We start from the raw sequence: 25665 nt of genomic DNA on the forward strand, positions 1-25665 counted from the left end.
TGTCCTTAGTTATATCCGCGCATAAGGCGGCAGAATAGAGGCCCGCGACACCCATGCGTCCTCAGTTATATCCGCGCATAGGGCGGCAGAATAGAGAACGCTGTGTCCGCAACACCTCCCTCCCTCCCTCAGCACCCGCACGTCCTCAGTTATATCCACGCATAGGGCGGCAGAAAAGAGGTCCGCCACACCTCACTTCATTTTCATAACCGGTCACTTTCGTTTTCACATTGGGGTTGAGGGCAGCGTGATCGTCCTCTGCCTAGAGCGGCAGTTCAGCTTGCTTTGGCCCTGGTTACAAACAATCAATTTGTGTTTGATAGGGATGTAACGATTCACTTAACTCATGATTTGATACGATTCACAATACCAATCTCTCGATTTAGTCACAATTTTTTTTTAACAAAATTGTTTAAAAACAAATTTAAGGTGAACAAGAGCCATTTCATTTTTTTTATGCTGCACATTTTTTGCAAAATAATACATTTTCTTCCTTAATTAAACTGCTATTTTAAAGACAAGCAAATAAAAAAAGAAGATACAAACTAGTTAAAACTCATTAATATAACAATATAACAAACTTAAATCGTGACTGTGCTGGGATTTTACAATTTGAAAAAGAAATATCAGCATATCTGTGATTGCTGGTGTAATCTGAGGTCTTTGCACATTTACAATTTCCCCTGCTGATGAAAACTCTTTCACTGGGGACTGAGATGGCTGGTTCTGTAACAGAACAACTTTCTCTTTCAGTCTGAAAAACATCTTCACACTTCCACTATGAAATAAAGAGAATAATTAGTGTAGCTGCTGTTCATAGTGTATATAAACGAGATGCAAAAACCTGCATAGAGCACATTCATGTATCATACCGCTATGTGATTCATGAAGTGTATGCTTAACTAAAAAGATTAATCTAGTTTTGAACTGCGAGAGTGTGTCTGAGCCTTGAACATTGTCAGGAAGGCAATTCCAGAGTTTAGGAGCCATAAATAAGAAGGCTTGACCTCCTTTACTCGACTTTGCTATTCTAGGTACTACCTGGAGCCCTGAGTTTAGAGATCTTAAAGAGCGAGTTGGATTGTAGTGAAACAGAAGGTTGATTAGATAAAATTGAGCTAGATTATTTAAAGCTTTATAGGTAAGAAGCAATATTTTAAAATCAATACAACACTTAAAAGGCAAGGAGGATAAAATGGAGGATGATATTTTCATATTTTCTAGTCCTGGTAAGAACTCTGGCAGCTGCATTTTGTACTAGCTGAAATTTGTTAATAGAAGATGCTGGGCGGCCAGCAAACAGAGCATTACAGTAATCCAGCCTAGAAGTCATAAAAGCATGGACTAGCTTTTTTGCATCTGAGATGGATAGCATACTTTGTAGCAGTGAAAGCTGATTCCATATCTTCTATTAATGTCTCAGGAGTAGCATGTATATTGTAAACAGCAAAGGGTCTAAAACTGATCCTTAAGGCACTGTACACAGTAAAAAATGTAGCATTCCACAAAATTCTTTTGTTGTCTCAACACAACTCGATTAAGTTAACTTAACAGTTTTAACAAATGTATATAAACCAAGTACAGAAACCGAGGATTTTATTCAATAAACCCTCAGTAGGTTGCAGATTTGTTAACATACTTCAAGCCATTCCAGGATGATAAAAATGAATTCATGTACATCTGTCTGTATCAATCACCTCAGAAAAGCTGCCATTTAAGTTAGAGTTCAATCAGTATTTAACTCAAATTTGACCTTTGCTTACATTGATTGACAGATCAATCTAATATTGACTAATTCTCATTGTATGACCTATAAAATGAAAACAATAGTAAGAGGTTTTAACAAATGTGTGCTCTCTTTTCCAGTGTGTCTTTTGATGCTGATCTTTCCCCTCGGCCAGTGCCTAAAACGAAGAAAAAGAAGAAGAAATCGCAGAGGAAGAGGAGGAGACACAGGTCAGCCAACCAAACAAATGACCACTTATACCCACATTGATCTTTTCACTCTGAACAGTCAACAAAAACATGGCAATGAAACACAGATTAGATATACGGAAAGGTTTAATGGTAATTTAATGGTGCGCCTGGAGTCAATATTCAGCCTCGGCTTTTAATTTTCACAAGTGTATTAAAGAGCAATAAACACTGTGTTACTGTCATAAAGAATCCAAGTGCATGACAAATATTATGACAAGAGCCATTGAGCAGACTAGCTGTTCTCAGCTTATTACGTTTACACTTTTAACTTTACAATTTTCCTGCTGTCATATTGGGTTTTCTATGCTTGTAGATTATAGGAAATACATTTAATAAATTCAATGCATTTAAAAGCCTGCTCTAACCACATGCCTTTAAAGATGCTGTATACAGCGGGGAAAGTAAGCATTGAACACATCATCTATTTTTTTCAGAAAACATATTTTTAAAGCTGCTGTTGACTTAAAATTATCAGCAGATGTTGGTAACGACCAAAAAATCCATATATGTGAAGAAAACAAAACTAATTTAACAAAATACATACAGATGAAAGTATGTATGATAAAATAAAATGACACAGGGAAAAAAACTGAACGCATAAAGAAAGGGAGGTGTAGAAAGGCAGTGAAAGCCCGGACAGCAGTTTTTCAGCAAAAGTAGTTTTTCAGCAACCCTTTGTCAGTGTAAATTTATATTAGCTGCTCCAGTCCAACATCTGCATTAGGATGATGAAGATGAAACCAGGGTGGACAATTCAGCAAAACAATGATCCAAAACACAGCCAAGGAAACTCTCAAATGCTTTTAGAGAAAGAAAATCAAGCTGTAGAATGGCTCAGCCAATCCCCTGACTTGAATCCATTATAAAATACTAATTAAAGCTTAAATTTAATAGACGAGACCCACAGAACCATCATTTCTACACTGTTGAAGTCTGTAAAATATTCACACCTGAGCAATGCATGTGACTTCATTCTCCATATGAGAGGCGTCTTTAAGATGCCTTGTATATAAAGCCTTGTATATAAACATAATATATTAAAGAAATATTACTTTCTTCTTGTATCATTTCATTGTTATTACACATAACTAATTTTTCAGATTTTAGTGTTTTGTTTTATGTTTGGGTTTTTACCAAAATCTGGTTCAATTCCATGTCAACAGCTCCTTTAGAAATATTATTCCCAGGATAAAAGCAATACCTATTTTCTCTGCATTATATACTTGGCATTGTCTAATTTTCACTATTTCACTATTTTGTTTTAAAATATGACTTTCTCATGTGATACAACCAGTGCTGGACTGGGACAAAAATCGGCCCTGGCTTTTTGGCCAGAGCGGCCTACTACATACAATCTAAATGCTACCCATCTTGTGTGTGCCTGTATGTTTTGAGGGAGCCTATATTAAATAATGAACATAACAAAAGCTGCCTGCTGACGCGCACAGTTAATGTTGATTAACAAAATAAAGGTAAATAATAAAATCAGAAGTGCCAAAGACCCTTAAAAAATGTTTAACTAAACAGTAAAATATCAAACATAGATTAAAGATCGTACATGGTCAATCAAATGAACTTAAACAATTTAAAAAATGCAACAAATATTTGTTTGGGCCTGACCTTGAAAACCAAATGTAAAAAAAAAAATAGTATTAGTTTTGCTTAAGTTGCACACTAGTTTTATCATGTATAAATGTCATTAAAACCATATTGCATAAATATTATTGTAACTATAAAGGCTGATTTATACTTCTGCGTCAAACGTCGGCGTATGCTACGGCGCTGGCGCATAGCCCTTCGCCTTGGCCATCGCCGTCACTGACGTGCACCTCTCAAAAAATGTACCTACACGTCGCAACGACGCGTAGCGTAAACTCTGTGATTGGTCGGCTTGGTACCGCTGACGAGTCTGGGCGGGACCGAGAGCCGCACGAATGGCGCGAGCGATTGTTTACAAGTGTGGAGTCCCGTGAAGGAGCTCCAGATGGAAAGTTTTGTTTTGTGTTTACCTCATAGTTAAAGTTGTTGCACGTCCGCCGGTTCCTGCCTCAAAATGAGCGAGTTTGAGCCACTTATACATCCCGGAAGTGTTCAGGAAAAGCAAAAAAAGCAGAGAAGAAACTCAACACAGAGGAACATTAGCACCTCACTGCCCACTAGCGTTTCGGAAGTGTTAATGCAGACCGACAGAGACAGCGCACAGAAGTATAAATGCACAGCTACGCGTGTTGCCTTGGCCCGTGTGTTACGCCGGTCACTTGACGCAGAAGTATAAATCAGGCTTAAGCCTGCATCACGCATAAACAAAATGTCATGATATCAGAGGTGATTGACTTCTAACCGAGTGCACCTTAAAAACAGTCTGAAACAGGTGTGACTCTATTTTGACAAATACATACTGATGTTGCACGCAGATGCCAAAATGGGAGTTTGTGATTGGGTCCTTTGGGCTGTAGATTATGTCACATGGGCAGGTCTGTCCTAAACAAAAAATGTCTTCCTTTCAGAACTTCACAGATCACAGCCTTGTCAATTGATTAGGCAGAAAAAATGACAGGCTGCTTAGTGTTTTATGGAGAGGGATCTGGCTTCAGACCTGGTGCAGTGCAATCTGGGCTGCATCCAATGCTTTTTAATGGGCTCACCTAACCCCACCCCTAACACTACCCGTCACCGTGACGTCACTAGCTCCATTCGAGTGCATTGTGTCTGACATTGCATCGCTGAGTGATGCAGTCTCAGCTTGCATCATAAAGACTGCATCCAGATACTGTTGGTTTTATGGGCCGATCAGATCATAAGAAAAGGATCAGCCCGGCCCAAAAAGTATGTCGGTCCAGTGGGAAACTACCCAGTCTGCTAGATAGCCAGTTTGCTCCTGGATACAACAAAAAATATCAATCTTATTAATCTTCAATGCCAAAAGATCCTTCAGAAATCATTTTAATATTCTGATTTGGTGCTCAGTAGCCATTTTTATGGTTATTTTATGGTTTTAAGTTGAAAACAATTGATCTGCCTAATATTTTTAATAGGACAGTTTCACTTTTTTTTTTTCAGAAAACTTTGATAAATCAAATGTTAAAAAGAGAAAGAATTTGTACATTTTTTGGTCAACATTATAAACATTGTTACTTTCGCTTGTGATCAATATCATGCATCAACATGAAGAGTAATATTAAAAATGAAAATCAAACTTTTTAATGGCATCATACTTTATTTCTGTAAACTGTAAAATATTGAATAATTGAGCAAACAATAACTTTTAATACATTTTATTGCTACATTTTAGATATACAGTTGAAGTCAAAATTATCCGCCCTCCTGTGAATTTTTTGTTCAAATATTTCCCAAATTATGTTTAACAGAGCAAAAGATATTTCATAGTATTGCCTAGAATTTTTAGTTTTTTTTTTGTTCTTTGTTTTATTTCTGCTGGTATCAAAACCGTTTTAAGGTCAATATTGTTAGGCACCTCAAGCTATTTTTTTGTATCATCTACAGCAGTGTTTCTCAACTGGTGGGTGTCGTGGGAACATTTTCAGTGGGTCGCGGAGTATGTGGTCAAAAAAAAAAAAAGTTTAATTTTGACTTTTATTTTGAAATGCGTGCATAACAACCCTAACGTTTGACATGTGAAATTTCATCTAATTATAGCAACAAAAATGTTAAAGCCAAGTCCTACTCCAAATATATAAAGTATGGATTTACATATATTGACAGCAAAAAAGACTCAGTGTGACATAAGTAGTGAGGTGCTCTCACAAGAGAGCACGAAACCTTCCAAATTAAAACGACATTCGGAAACCTGACAGCATGTTTTATTAACTGTTTAGTTCATGGTAACTGAACCTTTCCTTACCCTAACCACTGTTAACAGGATTTGTCGTTTTTACTTTGTAATATTTCTATAATTTGATACATTTTGTTAAATGACAGCAATAAAATATTGTTTATTTGTAAGTCTTGGTGATGTTCTAATGATTTATCTGTCACTACTTGTGTGTGGTAACAAATAAATACAAATTAATTATAATTGCTAAAATTATATTATAGTTCCTAAAAATTTGAGTCGCGGCTTGATGACCATGTAAAAATGTGGCCAAAATGTGGCCAAACCAGTTGAGAACCCCTGGTCTACAAAACAAGCCACTGTTATACAATGACTTGCCTAGTTACCCTAACTTGCCTTATTAAAATAATTAAGCCTTTAAATTTGCACTTAAGCTGAATACTAGTATCTTGAAAAATATCTAATAAAATATTGTGTATGGTCATCATGGCAAAGAAATCAGTTTTCAGAAATTAGTTATTGGAACTATTATATCAAATATATATTTCCATTAAACATAAATTGGGGAAAAACACAATGGGGGCTAATAATTCTGACTTCAACTGTATGTATATTTAAATATTTTATTTCCATAGAGCACAGAGATTAATTCACTTTGTGCAGAATATTTGCAATGATTTGAAAGTGTATGTACATTATATGAAAGCACTGGGAGCACATTACAAGATTTTCTTGGCTTAAAATAACCCTTTCATTCAGTGTTATTTCAAAAGCGAAACATTTGTTTTTTTTACCAACATGTGGCCCTGTTTGTTCTTCCAGATCTCCCTCCTGCAGCCCGTCACCCGTGAGGAAGAAGAAGAAAAAGAAGAGCTCAAAGAAGAGGAAGCGACATAGGTAGTGATTGATTTTCACATCAGGTCATGTTCAGAGCTTTGCTTTGAGTACGCTTTGCTAGATGCGGTGTGTTTGTTTGGTCACGACTGTCTTTAAAGTCAGCTCCTCTCTGCCTCCAGGTCTGCCTCAAGGAAGGGAAGACACAGGTAAATTTTACATTCAGTGTCTTGCTTCAGAATAAATGGCCCAGTGCTTTTGCACAAATGATACCTGACCGTTATTGTGAAGTGCTTTTGTGTTGTTTGCGGCTCTATCCATAAACCATCCTGTGGGACCTTTCCATTTAAACCCAATCAATAATTGTCGTGCTGTTTTTACAGTGGCTCGAGCTCCAGACGTAAAAGGAAGGAGGACAAAAAACACAAAAAGAGGTTGGTGATTTAAAAATGGGAATTTAATTATTTAACCCATCAAATCTCCATTTGTCTTTCTCACAGTTTAAGTACATGCATTTCACTCATCATGCTGAGTGATAGGATTACGTGCAACACTCAAATAGAAACAGAATGATGGCGAGTGCGATAAAAATGCATGGTATGTTTGTTGCGAAAGCACAATATTCACACAGCATGGCTCAGAAACATCCTGCTTGTAATCTAGAGCTAGTGACCCAATGTTCATACAGTATTCACTTAAGTTAATCAATTTAATTTTTATTTCAAAGTCCAAAATTATTAATAACAATTTTCAAGCTTCCAGAATTAAGAAAAAAATACATGCTCACATTTTCATCCGATGGGAATAAAGAAATAAAGGGTGCATTTTTTATGAGATGCAAAATAAGTGTCTAATGACTGTGTATGTGTCAGGGTTTCAGGAAGGATGAGGGAGCGAGGACTCAATTGCAACATAAGATGGTATTTATTAATAAAAATAAAACAAAAAGGACAACAAAAACCACCCCGAGGGGGAAAAACATAACTATAAAACAAACACTCAAACAAACTTGGATGGGCTGGCAGGACAAACAGGACTAGATAGCACACGACATGGAAATAACGACGATGAACTGGCAAAGGACTGAAAACATGAGGGGGATTATAAAGCAAAAAGTAAATTGACACACAGGTGAACATGACAAACTAATAATGAGTAAACAAGGAGGGTGGGACTAGACAATAGACGGGAGAGCGCATGACACAGAGAGACAATACAAGCCATGCGCTCACATAACACAACACTGAAGCACACGACAAAAGCACGTGACAACAATGTAAACACCGAGCCACGTGCTTTGACAAAAGACGCAAGACACGAGCACACGATGAATGAAAACACTCACCGTGCGCTCACACACGCAGCGTGCATGCTTCATCCCAGCGCCGACCAAAACCGAAACCAACAAGACTGAGACACTGGGAATGAAACACCACGCTGCTGACAGACGAAAACACAAACACGAGTACAAGAGCGCACGCGTCTGAGTGACGCAGAGCGCACGCGCGGCCGCATCAAGCAGGAGCGCTCACTCTGCGTACACCCACGACGGCGCGCGCACACACAGAGACAGAAACAGGACCAGACATGGGTAGTGTCCGAGCTCTGCCACCAAAACAAGAATTTACAAGACCAGAGTGGCAGAACCCTGACAGTATGTGAGGTTTCAGCTCAAAATACCCCATACATAATGTTTTAGAATTCCTTGAAACTGCCCCTTTTAGGCTTTGATCCTAATTGTGCCCTCTTTTTTAAAAGGTGCGGAGCTACAAATGCATTTGTGTCAGTATAGTAGCAGATTCAAAAACAAGACTAACGTCCTATGCCAGGGATATTCAATTAGTTTGGCATGGGGGCTGGTTCATGAAAAGCATCCCAAACGAAGGGCCGGAGAGATATGACTTGCTAAATGAGTGGTGACACTACTACATATAAGAGCCTGTATGCTGTATTTGTGCTCATAAAGACACCCACGTTGGCATTTTCAACATTAAAATGTTAACATATTGTATTTTAAACAACTGCATTGTCCAATTCACTTTTTTTGTTTACAAGCATTCAAAATGTTGTATTTCGCACAACAAAAACAGTGCATTGCTGAAGTAGGCTTCTTCTACATTCAGACACATTCATATGTTATGTTTTAAACAGCAATTAGTGATGCAACATTATAGATTTTGGTTGTACGATATAGTCTGAAGAATAATCATGGTTTCATGGTTATCAAGTCTAATGTAATTTAGAACAACAAGCTTTATATAAGGGAAGTAGCTATTTAGATTAACTGTTGTCATCATCTGGGTTCATGCGTATATAATCATTTTAATAATAATTGGTCTAACATATCTTTTGTTTACATTGCACTAAAAGGCACGCACAACTCTCACTGTGAGATTTTTTTTACTGCGTGCGCCCGGACAGAGGCAAGTGCGTTGCTCCGCTTGTGCGGCCATATTGGCATTCTTACATTAGAAATAACAAACTTGCGAGCGGAAAAGACATGATATGGGTTAGGCCGCTGCTACAGTTAATCCGGTGACCGTGTGTATTAGCCTCGGTGTACATACTTGGAACTTTAAACTAGTGCATAGTTGGCAACTTGTCATAACTTTTCTGTGCAACAGAAATGGGGCTTAGAGAAGCCTTCACGATTAACTAACTGTGCTGAATTAAAGCGCAGGTAATGGTGATATCAGCTAATCGTCGCATCCCTATTAATGATTACAGTGCATTGTACAAAAGGCATTTTCTACAAAACATATTCAAATGTTTTCGGCTGTCCGCACAATTCGCTTATGGTGACTCACGCTCTGCGCAGCCTCTGCAGCTCATACTGAATTGAACTGCACACGTCACTTCATAGCTATAGTGGCCGTTTTTCGACTGAACTAAATTTATTTTTGATGTCTTGTTCACACTATTTGGAGGGCCAGAACAAATTGCCTCGGGGGACGGGTTCGGCCCGCGGCCCGCCAATTGAATAGCCCTGTCCTATGCTAATGAGGGTGGGATGTCACTAATGGGTGGGGCTTTCACTCTCTGATGACACATGCACGGGGGGAATGTCAATCAATGCATTTCTTTTCTGTATGAACTATGGAAAACAAAACATAAAAAGAGGTAGGTTAACCCATTAAATCTCCATTTGTCTTTCTCACAGTTTGAGTACATGCATTTTACTCGTCATGCTGAGCAATAAGATTATGTGCAAACACTCAAATAGAGACAGAAGGATGTTGTGAGTGATAAAATGCATGCCATGTTTTTCTTGAAAGCGAAATATTCACCTTAATAGCATCTTTCACACAACTTAAAAAAATTTGAACTGAAAAACATGGCTCAAAAAGCATCCTGCTGGTAATCTAAAGCTAGTGACACAATGTTCATACTGTATTTACTTCTGTATTGAAGCATTTTAAATGAGTTGATCAATTTAATTTTCAATTTAAATGTCCAAAACCATCATTAACAATTTTCAATCTTCCAGAATTTAGAAATAAATACATGCTCTCATTTTTATCTGATGGGAATAAATTAGTTTATTGACCTATTATGCCCCTTTTTATGAGATGAGAGGCAAAAATAAGTGTCTGATGAGTGTGTATGTGAGGTTTCAGCTCAAAATACCCCACACATAATGTTTTGGACCTTTTTTAAAAAAAATTAGAATATGGAAGAAGTACACAAAATTGGATCACATTTTTACATTATGTCTGATAATATTAAAGTCTTATTTGTTTAATATAAAGTCTTATTTGTTTTATTTCGGCTAGAATAAAAGCAGTTTTTAATTTTTTAAACACAGATTTAAGGACTAAATTATTAGCCCTTTAAAGCTATATTTTTTTCTGAGAGTCTACAGAACAAACGATCATTATACAATAACTTGCCCAATTACCCTAACCTGCCTAGTTAACCTAATTAACCTAGTTAAGCCTTTAAATGTCACTTTAAGCTGTAAAGAAGTGTCTTGAAAAATATCTAGTCAAATATTATTTACTGTCATCATGGCAAAGATAAAATAAATCAGTAATAAGAAATGTATTGCTAGAACTATTATTTTTAAAAATGTGTGGAAAAAAATCTGCTCTCCATTAAAAAGAAATTAGGGGGAAAAAAACAATAATAATAATAATTCTATTAATAATTCTAATAATTCTGACTTCAACTGTATATACATAAACAACAATAAATGAAGCAAATAACATTGATATAAATAAAACTGATAGAAAAAAATCTGTGGTAACCAGTGACAACAATCGTAGTAATGTAATGATAGTAGTAATAATGACAGTAAAAAGAAAGAAAGGATAACAGTAATAATAACTGACAACAACAATAATAATAATTACAAGTACTACACCAACTACTCCTTCTACAGAAAATTACTGATGTTACAACTACTACTGCTGCTACTACAGCCCCAACGACAACTACTACTACAGTTTTAGAACTCTTTAAAATGGACCCTTTTAAGCTTTGCTCCTAATTGTGCCATTTTAGTGACTGTCGCTTTAAATTCTAATGAGATTGTTCTCCCAGCTCCCTTTTTAAAAAGGGGGCAGAGCTACAAATGTGTCAGCATAGTGGCAGATTCAATAACAAAACCAGTGTCCTATGCTAATAAGGGAGAGATTGTCACTAGTGGGCGGGGGTTTCCTTCTCTGATGACATGTACAAAGGGGGAATGTCAATATAAGTGTTTCTGAAGACGAGTTATAAAAAGTCTGATTATAAAAATAAAATGAAAACATTTTTATCATTAGAAGCTGGTTATATCCACAGACTGTTGAAACACAACTGTGTTTAAATAATAGGTTCCCTTTAAAAGTAATGCAATCTCACGGCCATTCATTCATTCATTTTCTTCTCGGCTTAATCCCTTAATCTGGGGTCGCCACAGCGGAATGAACTGCCAGCTTATCCAGCATATGTTTTACGCAGCGGATGCCCTTCTAGCTGCAACGCATCACTGGGGAACACCCATACACTCTCATTCACACACATACACCATGGACAATTTAACCTACCCAATTTACTTATAGCGCATGTCTTTGAACCTTTGGGGGAAATCGGAGCACCTGCAGTAAATCCATGCGAACGCGAGGAGAACATGCAAACTCCACACAGAAATGCCAACTGACTTAGCTGAGGCTCGAAACAGCGACCTTCTCGCTGTGAAGGGACAACACTACTGACTGCACCACCGCATCACCCACAGCCTTCATTCATTCATTTTCTTGTCGGCTTAGTCCCTTTATTAATCTGGGGTCGCCACAGTGGAGTAAACCGCCAACTTATCCAGCAAGTTTTTGCACAGTGGATGCCCTTCCAGCCGCAACCCATCTCTGGGAAACATCCACATACACATTCACACACACACACACACTCATACACTACAAACAATTCACTACCCAATTCACCTGTACCACATGTCTTTGGACTGTGGGGGAAACCGGAGCACCTGGAGGAAACCCATGCAAAGGCAGGGAGAACATGCAAACTCCACACAGAAACGCCAACTGAGCCAAGGTTCGAACCAGCAACCTTCTTGCTGTGGGGCGACAGCACTACCTACTGCGCCACTGCCTCACCCCGCCCACAGCAATTCCTGGCATTTTTATTTAGTGCCAAATTCCTTTTAATTTGTATGAGATCATTCAGTTATTTTAGTATGATTTGCTCATCCCCTAATAGGGGGTAGCTTTAGGGATAGGGTTTGGGGGCACTCATTTTTTTTATAAATTGTACATTTTCGTAAATATAAAGTCTTATAAATATACACAAATTATCCACTTTTCTGACATCATGTAAAATAGCTACATTTCCTCATGAGATCAGGATGGTTAATGCACATTAGCTTACACTTCAGTCAAAAGTATTCAAGCACTGACAGTTATTTTTAAGTCCCTCCGTGGTTCATCATTTAGAGTCAAAAGCTTAAAGCATTCTATGCTGTAAAGCACCTGCATGACCTCCTCATACACACAAGTCACTTTTTGTTGCTGCGCTGACATGTATTGACAGTGCTCTGTAGTGCACCTCAGCTCCTCTCAGAGAGCTGTTATTGGCTGCTTTTTTTCCGTGTGGTCTCTTAAACTGAAGGAGGGCCGGTTCAGTCTGAGAGCAGCTCCTCGCTGAAGCAGGCAAGCAGCTAGAGAGACAGAAACATGAACTAATTTCACGCCGCTAGTCTGCTACACACACACAGTCAGGGAAGAAGTGCATCGCTGGGCTTCTGATCCTCAAAACGTTCTGGGTTTGTGAGCGTGGTAAATCTAGTGTAGTTCTCACGTGGTTGCTTCACAACTCAGGACTATGAATGTTTATAAAGCTATAAATGTGTAAAATATTTTTGAATCATCTCTGTGCTTACATGGGCTTTTATGCTTTATGTTATGCTGAGGGAAAATTAATAAATAGTTTGAACAATAAAAGTGGGTTCACTATACAGTATATGATAATTATGTTTGTGATGAGTTGTTTAAGTGAAAATCAACTCAATTGAATTCATTAATTAGATTAAACTAATACATTTGATTCATTATTTTTGTGTGAAAATTAATTAAAACCTATCTTTTTTACATTTCAGTATTTAAATGATTTACATATCATCAAAAATACACTAAAGACTTTTATATTGTAGTTTATATTGTAGACTTTTTAATTGAAGTTTTACATATCAAAGTGCTTTATTTTCTAATATATTCTGATTGTAACCTGTGATTTAAAGCTGAATTTTCTGTATCAGCACTCCAGTCTTCAGTTTCTTATGATCCTTCAGAAATGCTTTTATACTATATGCTAAATTGCTGTTAAAATGCCTTAGTATGTATTATTTTGTGGAACTCTAATACAGAGAAATATGTTGTAGACTAATGTCAGTTTTGATCAATGTAATGCATTAAAAGTAATGCTGAAAACTTAGTTGAAGTTAGAATTATTAGCCCCTCTGTTTTTTCCCCAATTTCTGTTTAACAGAGTGACTATTTTTCAGCAAATTTCTATACATAATAGTGTTAATAACTCATTTCTAATAACTGATTTATTTTATCTTTGCCATGATGACAGCAAATAATATTTTACTATAGATTTTTTAAGACACTTATTAGACAAGCTATTGCATACCAATGGTTTGTTCTGTAGACAATCGAAAATAAAATATAGCTTAAAGGGGCTAATAATTTTGTCCTTAAAATGGTGTTTAAAAAATCAAAAACTGCTTTTATTCTAGCCGTAATAAAGCAAGTAAGACTTTCTCCAGAAGAAAAAATATTATCAGACATACTTTTAAAATTTTCTTGCTCTGTTAAACATCATTTGGAAAATAATCAAGTAAGAAAAAATATTCAAAGGTGGGCTAATAATTCTGACTTCAACTATCTTTAAAACGAACTAAATTAAAACGGACTTTTGAACAGTACATTATTCAATATTTCGTATTCATTTTCCTTCAACTTGGTCCTTTTTAAGCGTTTACACTTGACTATTTTAGCAGGTTTGGCATGCTGTCGGAGATAGATAAGCCCAAGGCTCCCGCCTGGTCAATAAGCATTAGGAGGGATACGAGATCAGGTAGTTCTCGATAACTTCCCAAGAATAGACCGCCAACTGTGCCAGTGTGTCCGTAACAGTGCTTGTGACTATATGTGTTATTTGTCTATAGACTTTGGGAAGAAACCGGAGTACCCAGGGAAAACCCACGCAAACATGGGGAGAACATGCAAACTCCGCACAGAGAGTGTTGACCGTCCCAGCTAGTGTTTGAACCAACGACCTTCTTGCTTTGGGGCAACAGTGCTAGCCACTGAGCCACCGTGTCGCACAAACTTAGAATTGAGGAGGAGGTAGAAGCGATGAATGGCGGGGGGGGGAGGTCTTCCAAAACTAAGATGAGGAATGAAGTTTAGGCTGGATATTTATGTTAAATTTAGAATGATCCGATTGGCTAATTCATGATTAGTGATAGGGATCAGCTGCAGTGAATCCTATCACATGCTCCTCTCGAAATTAGTTTGTAAAACTTCACTTGTCTATCAGGGGTCGCCACAGCGGAATGAACCGCCAACTTATCCAGCTTATGTTTTACACAGCAGATGCCCTTCCTGCTGCAACACAGTACTGGGAAACATCCATACACACTAATTCATACTCATACCTAACTAAAATGAATGCAGAGAAATATGTTGTAAAATGATGTCAGTTTTGATCAATTTAATGCATAAAAAGTAATGCTGAAAAAAAAAAATCTTTAAAACTAACTGAATTAAAAATTCTGATTGCCTTTTAAACATTACATTATTCAAAAAAAGATTCATTTTATCATCAATACCTCTACCCCTGAAATGACTTTTTACATTAGGAATGTGTCACAGTACATTCAGTTGTGATTGATTCAAGTTGACTTTGAGGTTTAAAACTAACATTTTCATAACAGTATCACACAGTCTGCAGGTCTGTATACAATACTATTGTCAGGGTTGCAGGTTATGGAAAGGAATGAGGACTCAATTGCAGTAACTAATTGGTTTTATTGACACTTAAATAAAACAAAGAGCCAACAAAAACCACTCCTAGGGGAAAAACATAACTAAAAAGACAAGCCAAGGAGGGAAGACTGAAAAGGAGCAGGACATGAATCTCAGGAAGAATGACGACGAACTAGCATGAGACAGCAGACATGAGGAGACTAATAAGAAGTGCTGAGAACGAAAACACCATGCTGTGGACAAAACAACAAACACATCAGGACAAAAGTGTGCATCCCGACCATGCCTGGACCTCGCACAATCCAGGACGGCATTTATACAATGACAAAGACAGACAATGAAAACAAATATGAGTGCTCAACCTGAGAAAACTCGAACCGAGCACAACATACTAGACAAGACAGGACTAGTGTCAGACTCGGCCACTAAAACAAGAATTAACAAGACCGAAGTGGCAGAATCCTGAAAACCTTGTTATTACTTACTGCAATGTGCTAGCTTCACAACCTATCTAAAGTGTATTTATTCATCTAAATCAATTAAATAATGTCTGCATGGTATACTTCGTTAAACAGCTGGATTCGATTTTGGTCTTTAATTGAAATCTCTCAGCAATCGCATGTGGATCTGCTCTCAGCTCCTCAGGATGCAACTAACACTGTCTCCATTTCAGACTCAATTAACACTGTTTTGCATGTGCCGTCTCAAATTATAACACTTCAGAGACATTCACACAAAAAGCCTCGACTCTAGCTGGGGTGTTATGCCATCTTTTTTTATTGTCTCGTGGCATCGTAATTACTCCTTCGGTCATTGCTCTCTCTCTGTCACTCTCTCTCTCTTTCCCCAACACTGGTATGATAACATAATTTAAGATGAGATGTATAATAGCAATGTAATGTCAAATCAAATCTTGATGTTGCCGTCCCATCCCTAAATAGCAAAAATAAATAAATAAATCGACTGAGATAATTAATTACTTCCATGTATGTCTCCATTGGTTACCATTCAGGTCAAGGAGTCACTCTCATCGCAGACACCGGCACCGGAAAGCAGAAATTAGGAGCTCCTCCTGCATGGAAAACAGGTACAGCTTTGACCTTACAACTGAATAATTGGGTGAGGGCCAATGTAAAGTTCAGTGTAACTGCCTGATGAAATCCAAAAATGAAAGCAGCGTGAAATTGTGCTTTCAACTTGGGTAAAAAAGAAACTTTGGCTCTTGTTAGAGTGGTAGTGAGGAGAGACTACCTGATATTATGGATTCGAACCCCCTAAATAGTAATGCCGAGTTCAGACTGCAGGATTTTAGCCCCAATTTTGACTCACTGTTTTGTTTACGTGTGTGTATATATATATATATATATATATATATATATATATATATATATATAGAGAGAGAGAGAGAGAGAGAGAGAGAGAGAGAGAGAGACTTAACTTAAATAACTTAATTTAATTTAAATAACTTAAATGTTATTCGGCCCTAAATAGAACCACACAGTTGGCAAATTATTTATCATTAAAACAATTAAAAGAAAAGCACATTCTTTCCAAATATCGCCTCTGTGATCATGACCTAGAAATAGAAAAAGGCAGACATAAAAAATCCTGGACTCCTAAGGAAAAGAGAATATGTCAACAGTGTGACACAAACCAAATAGAGGATGAGACACACTTCCTTCTGTTCTGCCCCAAATACAGCACGACTAGAGAAATATTTTTCCCCCAATTTGAAACATTGATCAGTTCATTTTTTAATTTAAATGACTCAGAAAAACTTTACCATATACTCGGAGAGGACGAATTGACATTTGAACTGGCTGCAAAATATGTATACACCCTACACACCATAAGAAATGGTTAATGTAAATTTGTGTCTTATTTAAATAATTTAAACTTTTTACTATTATTATTATTTTATTTATCAAATGTATTTTTTCTTTTCTTTTTTGTGTGTCATTATATCTTATCTGTATTACTATTAATTATTATTTTCAATGGTTTTAATATGTTTCATATTTGAAATGCTTTGGCAATACTGTATTTAATGTCATGCCAATAAAGCAACTTAAACTGAAAAAACTGAAAACTGAGAGAGAGAGAGAGAGAGAGGAAGAGGTCACTGAATCCAGTTCTTAACTGTCGGCCACATTCTCTCTTTATTTTATGCACTGTTTAGTTTTCGTTTTGTTTAAAGCTTTTTTTAATCCTCATTGGGCAATTAATTTAGACATCGGATGGTGCTTAACAAACCTCTGTCCATATCAAAAACAGTTAAATAGTTTAGTTCAGTTCAGTTCTGGTCAGTTCTGTTTAATTCAGTTTAGTTTTGTTTTTGTTTCGTTTGGTTTAAAGCTTTATTAATCCTCATGGGGCAATTCATTCAGACATGGGATGGTGCTTCACCTATAACTAACCTCTGTTCATATCAAAAACAGTTTAGATTAGTTAAGTTTAGTTTAGTTTAGTTGTTTCAGTTCTGTTCAGTTTAGTTTTGTTTTGTTTAAAGCTTTATTAATCCTCTTGTGGCAATTCATTTAGACATGGGACGGTACTTTGCATATAACAAACCTCTGTCCATATCAAAAACAATTAAATAGTTTTGTTTAGTCTATTTGATATTATTGAGTCGAGTGTCTATTTGAATGCATGTATTCATTCACGATGACCTCTGTCTAGATTTAAAACAATTAAATAGTGCAGTTTAGTTTAATGTTGTTTTGACATCCTTCAGGGGATCAAGAATTAATTAGGGAGATCAATGTCCACTAAACCCCACTGTAATTCACACAAACCCTGGGTAATTTATTAGTGTTGCAATCTTAAAGATCAGTCAAAGGGAAAAGAGTAACATTAATTTTGGATGAAACTTAAACAAACACACAATATCAACAAGTGAGGATATAGTATAAAAAACAATACATATTTAAAAGAATATATTGTAAACATAGACGACAAACGGGACACAAACAGGTAGTTGGGAGAGTTGGAGAGAAGACGAGGGTGGCTTACCCTAACTATCCAAAAAATATATCCTTATATATCAGGTCATTTTTAAAGATTGAAGTAAAATAAACCAGAATAACATTTACCCATGGTGCTGGAGTATTTTTTATTTTTTATTTTTTGGTCACAATTTATTTTGATAGTCCATTAGTTGAATTTAAGTTACATTGCATCTACATGTCAACTAATTCTCATTAGATTATAAGTAGACCGTTAGGTTGGGGTTGGGGTTGGGGTTAGTTTGACAAGTTTCTTGTAGTCAGTTAAATGTCTGTTGAACTAGCAATATCAACAGATACTAAGCTGACAGTCTACTAATACTCAAATGGACTCAAGTGTTCCCTACTTTTTACAGTATGTTTTTAATGAAGGTCACAACAAAAATACTGAGAAAGTTTAGCAATTTTCACGAGATTGTCAGGGATCAAAAATGTTCATGGCTTAATGCTGGCCAGTCAGGGTTTTTTATCTTATCAGCGCTCGTCTGGTGCCACTGTGGCGATGACTGATAAAGGTAGAGGTGACTCAGAGGAAACTCTTTTATCTGCCTCTCACAGCTGATGTCCAGCATTTGGCGTGTAGATCAATGGAAGGGAATGAAATTTGAGATCTCTCCCCCATGGACTGCTGTGTCTCTTTGGAGTGGTTTGCGGGGTGATGGGGTTGAGGAAGCGCAGAGATGGGGCACTGTAGGGGGAACGTTGATGAAATCAAGTGTTAGGTTGAAATCTGTTTTCTTTAATAGAAGGTGTCAGAACAGATTTTATGTGAAGCATATAAATGCCAGTCCTACCAATTCATGTACAACTATTATGACAAATGCTTAGGACATTGAAGTGCATGCTTCCCTATTAGGCAAATAAATGCGTTTTATGAGATGTAAAATAAGACAATTTTGTGCTGGGTTAAAATACATTCTGAATTAGATGAACACATCAGAGTAATCATAGACACAGAGTTTTTCATGCATTAAATTGGCCTCAAACACTCTCCCAGGTGTCAGCGCTCTGATTGCTTCATCAGCCCTTCATACAAAAACGCCGCTCTCATTCATTCATCGCAGAATTTCGGCCTTTTTTTGAGAGCGGAGAAGAGCGAGCTCAGGTTTCAAATTGAAATAATCTTAAGCTGAAGATGATTGCTTTTAAATCCCTAACTGATCTCTCCATTATTTGGAATTTCTTAGGGATATTCAAAGGAGCAGATCATTATAGAAAGCGAGCACAGTGAAGCTTTACACGGTTTCGGGAGTTGAAAAGGCGCAGAGAGCCCACTCACGCCACACAACAGGAACAATGGCCATCAGTTCCCATTCCAGTGAATCCCCATTCACTTTGCGAAGACCCATTACAGATAATCTATGTCCTGAGCTGGTATAATTGGCATGTCCTTTCATAGGAAACCATTTTATTCCACCTTAAGCCTGTGCAGATCAGAGGAACGAGGCGATCGTGGAAGACAATAGGCGGGAAAAAATCTGCACATTGCCAATTGTTTAAGTAAAAGGACATTAGCTGGATTTCTTTTTCACTGCTATTTCAGCCGAAATATAATATCAGTGCGTTCAGAAGTATTTGCTTAATGGATTCTTTTCACAGAGTGCTTCCATTTTATATTTTTTTCTGCCATATTTCAACTTGTACTGACCCTTCTCCATGTCCCCGTTTGCACCTGGTATTATGATGTGTTTTTGTCAATACATTAACAAGTGGGCAATGCTAGATACAGGTGCAAATGGAGTCTAATGTTTTGATTTTGTACATTTTCAGTCAGTCAAAGAGGTAGTTTTAAACATTTAATTGAATTTCTTCATTCTTTCATTCATTTTCCTTCGGCTTAGTCCCTTGTTTATCAGGGGTTGCCACAGTTGAATGAACCGCCAACAATTCCAGCATATGTTTTACACAGTGGATGCCCTCCAGCTGCAACCCATTACTGGGAAACACCCATACACTCTCACATTCACACACACACACTCATACATTCTGGCCAATTTTTGTTTAGAAAATGTACTTATGGTGCATGTCTTAATACTGTAAGGGAAACTGGAGCATGTGAAACCCACACCAGGAGAGCATGCAAACTCCACACATAAATGCCAACTGGCCCAGCTGGGACACGAACAAGTGAACTTCTTTCTGTGAGGTGACAGTGCTAACCATTGAGCTACTTTGTCGCCTAATTAAATTTCTTCATGTGTTCATTTGCTGTTAAAAAGCCGCAAAAGAACGTGAACGTGATTGTTATTGGACTCTGATTGTTATTGGATTTTCATAGTTCCAGAGTTTCATCATTTTCATAGTTCCTAGAACTATTAATGGAACTACCCACTTTTTGCGTGTTTGCATTAATAAGAAATTGTTTTAAGGGATTTCATTTAGTTTTATTAATTTAGTGTCTTAGCCAGCACAATAGGAAGTACCAATGACATAAATATCTTGATTGTGTGAAATTGTGAGTATTTTAAGTCAATTTACTTATATTTCTATAGCACTTTATTCAATACAGATTGTGTCAAAGGAGCTTTAGAGGGATAAACAAGTTATATTAGTAAAATCAAGTGTGAAGTTTAGTCATTGTGAAACAAGTTACATCGGTCACATTCACTTCCCAGATTGTGGGTTTTGTTCTTGTTCACAGATATTTGTTGTGGTTGGAGGTTGTGAAATTAAAAAGACAGAGAATTGGGGTGGCAAGGTGGCTCAGTGGTATTTCTGTGTGGAGTTTGCATTTTCTCCCCATATTTGTGTGGTTTTCCTCCGGGTGCTCTGGTTTCCCCCAAAGTGAATTAGGTAAACAAAATCGGCTGTGGTGTATGTGTGTGAATGTGAGTGTATGGGTGTTGGTTCCCAGTACTGGGTTGTGGCTTGAAGGGCATCCTCTGGGTAAAACATATGATGGAATGATTGGCGGTTCATTCCGCTATGGCGACCTCAGATAAATCAGGGATTAAGTTGAAGGATGAATTAAGGTTACCAGTGAACTGCACTATATGACATTGCTTACTAATGAACACAAATGTACAGTGTACATGCAAATTGTTTGCAGATGCTAAACATTTTGTTACTAAACTAATGTTTATTTTTTAAATAACGGTTTGTAAATGAGTGGTTTGTAATTACGGTGATTATTTTTGTAAAACGTTGAAAATGAAATTTCAAAGGTAAACTTAAAGTAATATATGAAATTTTAAGAATAAATGATTAGTCAATTAAAAATATTGACGTTGACTTATTTTCTTTGTCGACCTAAGCAGGTCGCACACCAGAAGCGCCGCTCGGTGCCGCACAGCATAACACCTTGCAGCGTCATGCATTTTAGAATTCTTAACAGGTTTCTATCAGAAATCACACACCGGCGCCGTAAGTTGGGGGCTGTCCGTGGTGCAAAGCCATGACTCAGGACACTGCTGTGTGCGTCTAGAGTGCGATACTTTCAACTGTCATGTGTGCGCCGTGGTGTGTGACCTGCTTAAGTTGATTATACCGACAAAACATGGCAGCCTCAATCTATAATTTATCTGGATGAATTCAAGTTGCCATTTTCTAAAAACATTCCACATCCACAATAATTTTCAATAATCTACCAAAAGTTGTTCATCCACACTGAAACGACTGAAAACACTTTATTCCCTGTAATGGGCATGCCTTAAGACAGAAGGTAATTTAACCTGCATCATTTACTTACTAGCTCTTTTATACATCACAGCAATATGTTAAGGAAAAGCACTCAAGTTTTAAAGTGGATGGACTGTGAAGTTTAGTTGTTACTACAAGTTAAAAATCATAAAATTGCAAAACAGCCCTGAGTAAAGTTTACATGTTCTTTGAAAGAAAAAACAGAAATAAAAAACCCTGTGAAAATCTATACCTTTACTCACATTACACTCTGCTTTCAAAAGACCTTCAGCATATAGTTGTAGAAAGGCACAGGTTAGGAAAAGGTGGCAACAACATTTCAAAGGCTGGAAAAGTGAGAAGTAGGCCCACGCGGAATCTGCGCATGCAAAATTGTGCAGATTTTTGGCCCATCATCGATTCTGTTTATTTACTTGTGTAAATGTGTGTAAATTTATATTTATTTAGTTCAAATCATTTCAGTAATATTATTGACAGAAACTATTTTAAAAGGGGTATGATGATTTTCTAGGCACTGTATAACGGTAATCTTTAACAATCCTGTCAAAACAGAGAGAAGCCAAAGCAACTGCTGTACAATCTCCTCCACCATTTTACCCGAATTGGTCACATGACTAAAAATGCATTATCATTTTCAAAAGCCCACATTGTGGCTTTTTAAAACAGGGTGTTTTCAATGTTTTTCCACTTTGAAAAGTATTTTTGAAAAGAAAAAGAAATAGTTTTTGACTAAAATATAATTTTCAAAGTAAATAGAAGGCCGAACTGTAGAGAAAATCATGCATTTAAAAATATAGAAATGAAAACATGCTAGCGCACATGCACTGCAATAAAATGCTTTTCTTACTTTGATTTTTTTTGTCTTGTTTTTACTCCAAATATCTAAAAAAAAAAAAAAAAAACTTTAAGAAGCAATTTTCAAGACCAGCAAAAAATATTGTCTTAAGAAAAAATGTGCCAAAAGTTTTTTTTTCCCTAAAACAAAGAATCTGCCAATGGGGTAATCAAAATAATCAGTAACATTTTATAATAACTACACACTATGAATCATTTATTAAGCATTAGCATATGGTGAATTCAGTATCTGTTAAGCATTAACTCTACATTAATAAACGATAGTAAGCAGTTTATAAATGTACAAATGCTTTATTCTTGACTTATAAGCACATGTATAATGTGCTTAATAATTGTATTTTCACACTATGTCAATGATTTATTTTTTATGAATAAACTAGGTATTGCATTATTTACCAACCAGTTAATTAGTTGGGGATTTTTAAAGATGATTCAGAATAAACATTTAGAATTCTTATTATTCAGCCATTTACTAATAGTTAATTTGTCAGTCAATTAATGCTTTATTAACTCAACTATATCCAGTTTTGTGACCTGATATGAGGACTATTTATGCTTTATAAATCACTTATAAATGACAATTAAAGGGTCAGTTATATTGAATTATTATTTTATATCTAAAATAAATTTCTGTACAATTTAAACATCACTAAATAACTTTAAAATGTTGTATCAGAAAATATTGTTAAAATATTTTATTATTGTTGTTTTATCCAATTTTTACAGTAATTTTGTTTTTTAAGATAGGATTGCAAAGATTATTGTTCATTTAATACTTAGCCTTTAATTGTCATTTATGAGCGATTTACGAAGCATATAGATTAGGCCACAAAACAGCATGAAGTCGAGTTATTAAAGCATTTATTAACATACATAGTAACCATTATATGCCTGAATAATAAGATGTATAAATGTTGATTTTAATAGTTTATTAATCATTTACTTATTTATTCTGAATGATCTTAAAAATTGACTACTCTTGAATACAATTGGTTTGTAAATGATGCAAAACTTAATTTAGTAATGAAGAATAAATCACTTGCAAATTATAAAAATACAATCCTTAAGCACATTATAAATGGGCTTATAAGTCAAGAATAGAGCATTTGTAACTGCAGTTATAAACTGCTTAATAATGTAGAGTTACTGCTTAACAGATAATGAATTCACTATTTGCTAATGCTTAATAAATGTAGTTGTAGTTTAATAGCTTAATAGATGTAGTTATTATATAGTGTTACCAAATAATCTTATGTCAAAAAGAAAAACAAGATTATTCTGCTTACCCCATTCTATTTATATACTATATTTGGACTAGAATCAAGACAAATAAATCTAAGTAAGAAAAGCATTTTTGCCGTGTGGCCTAAGCAAGTCAACAGTGGCAAGGGGGCCGAACTCTACCACTTATATAGAATATAATGAGACAGAAGTCATGCTTACTATCTACAGAGTTTCAGTCAATTGTTTCTTGCTTGTAAGCATGAGTTTGTTCATTCAATAGTGCTTGTGTGTCGTATCGAGTGCTCCTGCACAAGTGATGTAGAGCGTGACGAAGTGAGGGTTAAATCTCAACGCAAGTATCCATGAGAGTCATTTGGTCAATACCAGTGGAAATGGTCATTTGTTTTAACTGACCACTTTTAATTGTATCACCGAAGACGCACCTTAATTCCAATGACATTCGCCATTGTTACCAGTTTCCACCTCACTGACTGAATGGAGTAGAGCGGGAAAAAAACCCTGAAGAATGGCTTTATATCTTCCCTGTCCCAATTTCGGATTTTATTGCTTCTCTTGTAAAGCCGCTGTGAGCATTATCCTGATAAGCTACCTACAGCACGATGTATATTTAATGTGAATATGAATATTTGAATGTCTGCTTTTGCTGAAGGGGCCTTTAACAATGATTTCATGTCCTTTTTATGCATGTAGATCTGAAGATTGTGAAAAATCGGGTTTCAGAGACGGCGGTCGTTCATCAGATGTCCACGGAGGCGACGCATGCAGGTCGGCAGTCAAGCTGACCAATAAAATCTCCTCTAAGTGCTGCTGCCACTTTTCTGAAAGCACAGTAAGTGTTTTTGATGGCTACCTGATGCGCTTGCAGTGCCCAACTCTTGCTCTGTTTAAGGCCTTTGTGAGACCATCGATTTCTTTTTTGCTTAATGGATGTCAAGACCAAAAGCGATGTTGTTTTACACTTATCTGTTAAACTAATGCATTTGAAAGTCAGTGAGTGCACATCCTTTTGCTTACGGAAAAAAATAAGTGTTTTTTTTCACAATAAGGACTTGGATGAGGTAGTAAAGATTAAATGTATTTTTCTGTTATTGTTTTGTTTTGTAAAATAGCTAATGTAGTATTGCATTTTCTCTTTTTTAATAGAGACAATAATCCTCACTGTAGCAATGTCTTCAAGTGAGGTTATTTCTGTGGTTAGAGTTTTGAACCAACATGAGATTTGCATATTGCGCACATGCTTGACACATAATTTAAGCTTAAGTTAATTAACTTTTTTCAATGAGAGTGCTTTTCAAGTGTTTTCTGCTCTCAGTAATTACACTTGTTAAAAGTGACATCCAGCCTACTGCCTGACTCTAAATGCATCCACTCCAACAGAAAATATCAAACATCATTCAGTGAATTACAGTTTACCATCACGTATATATAATTATTAATAATATATTTATATTTAAGCATTATTTTAAGATTTTAAACTAATTCGTTCACTGCTTGTTTGCTATAAGGCTGTCAGATAAATCACTTTCCCCAAACTCAACCAGTAGTTTCCCCTAACTCAATCAATAGTAATAATATTGTATGCATTTATAAACTTTAACAATTCGTCACCTTAGAATATTCTTATTAAATGATAACTTATTTACATTACATTTTAAGACTTTTTACTAAAAAATCATAATAATAATAATAAATCTAATGCACACACAAGGACCGGACTGCTCCATTGACAGCAGGAAAGACCAGAAAGAAACACAAAATCAGAATCGGCTAAATAATGCCGCACCACACAACATTGAGAACATTGAGAAGAAACTGAATTGATGTGTGT

General features: G+C 36.3%; 1 protein-coding gene and 1 long non-coding RNA gene across 2 annotated transcripts in view; one reads left to right on the plus strand and one right to left on the minus strand.

Moving 5' to 3' along the window:
- srrm4 (serine/arginine repetitive matrix 4) overlaps nt 1-25665 on the plus strand; it is a 140867-nt gene that overhangs the window by 102249 nt on the left and 12953 nt on the right. The window contains 6 exon segments of the mRNA NM_001423807.3: nt 1867-1956; nt 6593-6667; nt 6787-6813; nt 6988-7038; nt 16106-16180; nt 24528-24666. Coding sequence (NP_001410736.1) covers nt 1867-1956; nt 6593-6667; nt 6787-6813; nt 6988-7038; nt 16106-16180; nt 24528-24666 — 457 coding nt within the window.
- LOC147843900 (uncharacterized) lies at nt 18044-22621 on the minus strand. Its single transcript, XR_015491041.1, has 3 exons — nt 21940-22621; nt 21567-21868; nt 18044-21347 (listed from the first exon to the last, which is right to left on the minus strand). It is a non-coding gene; the product is annotated as an uncharacterized LOC147843900 (long non-coding RNA).

This window comes from Danio rerio, chromosome 5 (assembly GCF_052040795.2).
Source record: "Danio rerio strain M-AB ecotype USA chromosome 5, GRCz13ab, whole genome shotgun sequence".
Taxonomy (NCBI): Eukaryota; Metazoa; Chordata; class Actinopteri; order Cypriniformes; family Danionidae; genus Danio; species Danio rerio.